This window comes from Acipenser ruthenus, chromosome 12 (assembly GCF_902713425.1).
Source record: "Acipenser ruthenus chromosome 12, fAciRut3.2 maternal haplotype, whole genome shotgun sequence".
NCBI classification, from domain to species: domain Eukaryota; kingdom Metazoa; phylum Chordata; class Actinopteri; order Acipenseriformes; family Acipenseridae; genus Acipenser; species Acipenser ruthenus.
Window position 1 is genome coordinate 8,962,558 of NC_081200.1, and position 6,809 is coordinate 8,969,366.

At 37.4% G+C, this 6,809-nt stretch overlaps 1 protein-coding gene across 1 annotated transcript; it reads left to right on the plus strand.

Moving 5' to 3' along the window:
- Positions 1-761: 761 nt before the first annotated feature.
- Positions 762-6,147, plus strand: slc19a3b (solute carrier family 19 member 3b). Its single transcript, XM_034028167.3, has 5 exons — positions 762-911; positions 1,690-2,506; positions 2,983-3,175; positions 3,970-4,111; positions 5,542-6,147. The coding sequence occupies exons 1-5, from the start codon at positions 762-764 to the stop codon at positions 5,701-5,703; spliced, it is 1,464 nt and encodes a 487-aa protein (XP_033884058.2). The 3' UTR covers positions 5,704-6,147.
- Positions 6,148-6,809: the final 662 nt, after the last annotated feature.

Sequence of the window (6,809 nt, forward strand, 5' to 3'; positions counted from 1 at the left end):
ACTCCAGAAAATAGTGGTTGTCAAGATGGGTACCACACAGAGAAGGTCAGTACATCCAAATGAGTGAAATTTGAAGAAAAAAAGGTTGATTTGTAAATACTCAATTAAAATGCATTGCCATTTCCGTTCTGAGACTGCTAAAGTTGACACCAAAAAGGTCAGAAACTGACCTGACGTGTCTAACCACACTGAATGTTTACTACATGCAGAACAATAGCATGCATTGACATTTCTGAGGGACGGGTCTAGGAGCTTTGCATAGCAAAGCAATAACAGATACTAAAAATTTAGTAGGTTCTAACATGTCAATTGTACTCTTAACTAACATAGCCTGGGACTTACATACACATTAGAAGGATTACTTTAAGCTCTGTTTTAGTTTTTAGATAATTATTAAATCCACCAGCAAATTATTACACTTACACCAATTTGTATTGATTCAGTGATTTTTATATTACAGGTGTATCAGTTTGGGCTATACAATGTGCAATAAAACGTTTTGTGTAATTTCATGGGAGGAGTACAGGTACCTTGTTTGATTCTGTAGCTCAAAGTTTCATCGTAATCACGGGGAAGGTTAATAGCAGCTAACATGTTTACAGGTTTGCTTTCATACATTCTGGAATAGCTGTTTATGCCAGCAGTGGACAATATAACCCTACTACAGAGCCTCCTACCTGTGTGGTCTTAACTTGGGTAGTAACATATTTCACACGACAGAAAAGCAGTGTGTTTGGGCAGTCTAATATCAAGAAGACAGCATGGCTTGCTTGGAGAAAGCTCAGAGTAGCGGTTGGGTTTATCCTACAGCAGTGCTTTGCTTCTATGGATTTTTTGCTAATTTCAAACCAGCAGAGCCTTTCCTTACACCGTATCTTGTTGGGTCATACAAAAACATTTCGGAGGAGCAGGTAACCTCAGTCTCATGAAAGTCTTTTTTTTTGTCTTTCTTGCAATATAAAAATTGTATTGTGTATGTACAGTAATGCCTTACCATAAATATGAGAAACACAAAACCAGATTTAGTTAGCTTGTGCTTTGTTTTAGAAAATAACAAGTGTGTGTAGGAGTTCTTCAATTACCATGCAGAGTAGTTTCTATATAGTTATGAGACTGATATTTTTGTACTTAGAATATGTATGTTTTCTGATACATTTGATCAAATCAGAAAAGCTTTCAAAAAAATGAAAGTGTTTCAGTATCGCTAAGTCAGCACTGACTGTTTTAGCCCTGAGTGTTGCAGTGTTGGTCTTTAACCTTTTCCATTCCACTTGTGTGTGGTAGTGACGAAGATTGATCATGGCTCCTGCAGCTCCAAGCAGCAGTTTTCTTTAGGTTTGTTTGACGCATGACTACCCTTAACAGAACATTCAGTCACTGTTGTGAACAGGGTGCTCCAATACACAGGGCAGGACAGCTCAGCTTCTCCATAAGTGCATTTAAGACATAGTTAATAAACAACACTTTGCTTGGGGCTGACAATACAATAATTATAATTATACACTACCATAATGTTCCTAATAAAAGCTAGCATCATGATTTAGCCTGTTTCTAATAAAAGCCAAGCGATGCCTAATTGTGAAAGGAGGAATCTTTTGGGGTGTTTTTCCCTTTTATAAGAATGGTTTGGCTAACATACCAACAGAGTATGTTACTAACGCTATTTATTTGTACCTCCTCCCTCATTAGGTTACAAACATCCTGTTCCCAATATGGACTTACTCATATCTGGCTCTCCTCCTCCCTGTCTTCCTGATCACAGACTTTTTGCGGTACAAACCAGTCATTGTGGTGCAAGGGATATGCCTGGTGATCAACTATGTCCTGCTTTGTTTTGCTCAGGGGATGCCAGCAATGAAGTACCTCCAGTTCAATAATGGGATGGTCACAGCCTCTGAGGTGGCCTACTTTTCTTACATCTATAGTGTGGTGTCTTTAGACCAATACCAGAAGGTGACCAGTTATTTGAGAAGCACAACTTTGGTTGGGTACACTCTGGGCTCCACACTGGGGCAGCTTTTACTTTCTGTTGGAAATATGCCTTATTTTTATCTAAATGCAATTAACTTAGGTACAGCATCTGTGGCATTTCTCTCCTCATTTTTTCTTCCCATGCCCAGAAGCGGGATGTTCTATAAAAAAGAATCTGTGGCAGTTTCAAAACAAAATAACCACTGTGGTACAAATGGAACAGTTAACAGCACTACTGGTACTAATACGTTGTCAGCATCACCACCAGACAGTATTATGCCAGAAAACAACAAAAAGGATAAAGGTTTAGAACACAAAACACATAGCGTTGCCAGTGTCCTTCTCCAATTGTGGTGTAGTTTTAAAGAGTGTTACTCCTCCAGGAGGTTAATTTACTGGTCTCTCTGGTGGGCTTTTGCTACTTGTGGATATTACCAGATCTTCAATTATACTCAGCTGCTATGGAACCACGTTGAACCCTCCATGAATGCCTCAGTGTATAATGGTGGGGTGGAGGCAGTCACAACTCTTGTAGGTAAGAATTATTTGAAAATATAAAATGTTACTAGTAATGGAACTTAAAGGGCATATAAGGACCTTTTTATTTCATTGTGTTACATGTTCCCATGTGTTGCTACAACCGTTTATGTAAGGTTTGTGTATTGTTTTAATTATTATTAATTTTTTTATATTTTGACCACTTTTTTAAAATTTTAAATTGCATTCCCTGCCTCAAGATGGCTTCTCATGTACCCTCAAGGACCTCTCAGAACTGCATTTCCCATCATCCTCCTACTCAGATATGTAACTGAGATGGATTTACCAGTGAGCAGGAGGATGATGGGAAATGTTCTAATGGTCTTTGAGAGGCCTTGGCTGTGCGGTGGCAAGGAGTTTCCATTACAGTAAAAATATGACGTCTCAGTATAAAGTGGTTAAGCAGCTGATTTCCATAAAACACAAACTCCCCTTACAGGGTTCTCAATTAAGCAGATCCTTTTTGTGTTGCAGGTGCGATTGCATCCTTTTCTGTGGGGTATGTCAAACTGAACTGGGACATCTGGGGAGAGCTGGCTCTCGGAATGTTTTCTGCAGTCAATGCCGGTGCTGTATACATGATGGCTTTCACAAACAGTATCTGGGTGTGCTACGCTGGTTACGTGGCCTTCAAAGCTTCCTATATGCTGCTAATCACTATAACCACGTAAATAAAATATGTTTTTTTTTGTTTGTTTTAGATCATTAGAGGACAGTCTAGTCTCAGTTCAGTGTGTTAGAATATTCAAATGATTTTATAATACTAGTTTTGGCATGGAAATTCATAAATACTTCAGTCATAAATGAGGAATCGTGTTGCAGTTTGTGTTTTGAAGAGGACATTTCCTCCTCCATATGCCTTTCAGATCTCTAAGGTTGCCTCAGAGTGACTTACATGGAAGCCTGTGTGAGTCATAGACATGCTGCTATTAGTGGTTCTATTTTAGGGCTCCCTTGGACCTCTCTGCTAAATGCAAAGAGACACTAATAGACAGGTACCTGGTAGGATATGTGTGCCACGGCCAATCAGAATGTAGAGAGAACAGGTATCTATTGAAATTCAGAGGTGAAACTATAAGAGTAGACACACATAATTCAGCTAATTCTTTCACTAGCTTTATATTTTGGCAAGCAATTATTTTCTTATATTTTAATCCCAGAAATAATGGTTAAATGCTTAAAGAAATATCAATTAAAAATTGATAGATCAAGAACCTGAAGTTGTCAAATGTTGTAACCATATACAACACACCAGAAGACTTATTTTTATGCTGAAAGGCACCTTGCGATTCTTGTAATCTAAAGTGCAATATTAGTTTCGGAATACATGCTGTCTTCATTTTAGCAAAGACCAAACAGTCTCTTTCTCTTCCATATGTTGCCAGGTGAGCTGGTTGCTGTATTGGTTGCAATTCAATGTTTGCTTACTATTCATTTTTATTTTTTGATTTCCTTTTTCAGGTTTCAGATTGCTGCTAACCTATCTATGGAATGCTATGCATTAATGTTTGGAGTAAACACTTTTGTTGCCCTTGTTCTTCAGACTATACTGACCGCTATTGTGGTTGACCAAAATGGACTGGGATTAGACATTGTCACACAGGTAATGTAACAGTCATACATACGGATATATGCACAGCCTTTAAACATTTGTTCAATTTGCTCCTTTGACTAGATTGTTGAGTACATTTGTTTTTAGTTGGTCTGGGGTATAGGGTGAACCAATGAACCCATTAGCTTTACAAGGAATTTTCTTTTTTTTTTTTTTTTTTTTTTTTTACATTTGAACCCTTAACCTGTACTGTATTTAAATATTATTTTTGCCCTGTAACACCTGTAAATCCCCTTGGATAAAGGCATCTGCAAATAAACACATAATAATACAAAAATAACAATAATAAAACTGAGGACATTTAAATTTACTGGAACAGTTTACTTTTGAATTGAAAAAACCATAGAGGAGAAACAATATCCATAGTCAGTGGTTAACTATTTGTGGTGGTTACATGATTTATGTTTTACAAAAGAGTATTGCTGCTATTAACTAGCTGGTTTAAGTTTTCTTTGTCAGTGCTATGGTCATCTTAAACATCAGCTGAACAGTAGTGTTTAAATAGACAAACCTCCTAAGCTACTGTAATAGAAGGTGACCTGTCTCAGTGGGCCACTGAGTGGTCATGACTGATTTGACTCCCATCTAGTCCACCATCCTTCATATACAATGTAAAAACTGAATTATCTCTGAACACCCCACCTATAGCATTTTCAACCCCATTGAATTGGATGGATACAAAGACATTTAACCTGATTCCGTACTCTGTAGGGCATGGGTTTTTCAAGCGGGGGTACGGGTACCCATGGGGGTAATTCTAAAGGTCATAGGGGGTATGCAGGATGACTCAGAAATGCACAAATAAAAATGAAATTATTTTTTTAACAGTATTATACTGTATCTCTAAACCACTGTGCATAAATATTACATTTTTGTTTACACTTCAAAGCGAACGGCAGATAAAATAATAATAAATAAATAAAAAATAAAAAAAACACATAATAGCCGGTACTTACGCATGCGTGATTTCGATTGAGTGGAGTGAAGCAGGCGCCTGGCGATTGTTCCTATGTAGAGCGCTGGTTGAATTTGTTTTCGGTATTTGATTAAATGGATTATTATTATTATTATTATTCTTCTTATTTGGTTATTTAGCAGACGCCTTTATCCAAGGCGACTTACAGAGACTAGGGTGTGTGAACTATGCATCAGCTGCAGAGTCACTTACAATTACGTCTCACGCGAAAGACGGAGCACAAGGAGGTTAAGTGACTTGCTCAGGGTCGCACAATGAGTCAGTGGCTGAGGTGGGATTTGAACCAGGGACCTTCTGGTTACAAGCCCTTTTCTTTAACCACTGGACCACACAGCCTCCTGCGTTTGTTATGGCCATTGTATTGCTGTTCCGTGTTGTTTTTTTATTGCTGAGATGGCATGTCTGTAACTCTTTATCTTAAAGAATGATTGATTTTGTTTTTCAGTTTATCATCTATGGCAGTTATTATGTTGTGGTATCCGTACTCTTTCTCATACGAGGAGTTTACACAATGAGTCATTACAAGTGTGGAAGAACGACTTCAGATTCTTGTGAAGATTTCACAAGAGACCCTAAAGTCCATGTCATCTTTTCTGATAAGCTATGAGAAGGAATCAGAAAGTGGGACACCAGCATTCATTTTGCATTGCACTTTAATGTTTAGTATGAAGTAGCGTGTATTAGAGTCTTGTGTACTTACTGTGTACTGTATAAATGTACGTCAAGCTCTTAAATAGAATTATAATCTGATAATTGAATTAAAAGTCATTGTAACTAACAAAATATTCCCATACATTTTCCACCCTATGCATATCTTTTCGATATATAGGACAAATGTGTTGTTTAGAATGTATTTTCATTATAAAACATGCCATCTGCCATTCAGACAGCACTTGGCCATTTCATCTGGAGAGTATATCCCCACCCCTTAAAAGCCTTTCTGGATGGCAGGACAAGCAAACTGAGAGCTTCCTTTTAACTACTGTAGTACCAGAGGTCACATTTTAAAATTGAAATACCTGTTTGTGTTGCACACTTAAAATAATTAAACTCAAAGTGTATGGAAATAGTTGTCCTTTTTTTATTTTTAACAGTACAGAGAAACACAAGTAAATACAGCTCTCTTGTTTCTGCTCCCTCCACTAGTGAATGCTATGTAATGTCATTACCTCACAGCGTCCCAGATACCACCTATGGTAAGTTTCTATACGTGGGCATTTTCTACATATCCCACATTTGCTATATAGTGAATGGAAATTCACAATAGATAAGATTTATGTAAGCCACATCCACTTTAAATAACTGAACAGGGGACAGAAAGTACATTTTTACTTTACTCCTGTCATACAAATCATGTTTTTTAAAGGTAAAAAGTAAATTTATGAATAATGCTATAATCATTTCATGGCCATTTCTAAAACCACTGTGTCCTTTTAAGTTAAATACTGGGAAATATCCATATTTTTTGTGTCACAATTAAAGCTCCAATGTGGTGTTTGCATTTCGAGTTCCTAGTCTTCCAGCTGCTCAGTTCTGCTTCAGAGCCATTAACCTTTTAAAAACACGATAGGGCAGGAGTGCACAAACCAAATTCCAGTTAGCCAGTTCATTATGTAATGCTACCAATAAAGGCTGGAGGACTCTGGACCTTGAGGACGAGATTTACCTAATTTTAAACCACTACCTTCCAGGAACATACACTTGTTTACATAA

What these genes read in the sequence shown, in the direction of transcription:
- slc19a3b (XM_034028167.3), top strand. Translation starts at nt 762, where the DNA reads ATGGCTTGCTTGGAGAAAGCTCAGAGTAGCGGTTGGGTTTATCCTACA. An exon ending in CTGCTAATCACTATAACCAC is followed by an intron (nt 3,176 to 3,969) that starts GTAAATAAAATA and finishes TTCCTTTTTCAG; the next exon opens with GTTTCAGATTGCTGCTAACC. An exon ending in GATTAGACATTGTCACACAG is followed by an intron (nt 4,112 to 5,541) that starts GTAATGTAACAG and finishes TTTGTTTTTCAG; the next exon opens with TTTATCATCTATGGCAGTTA.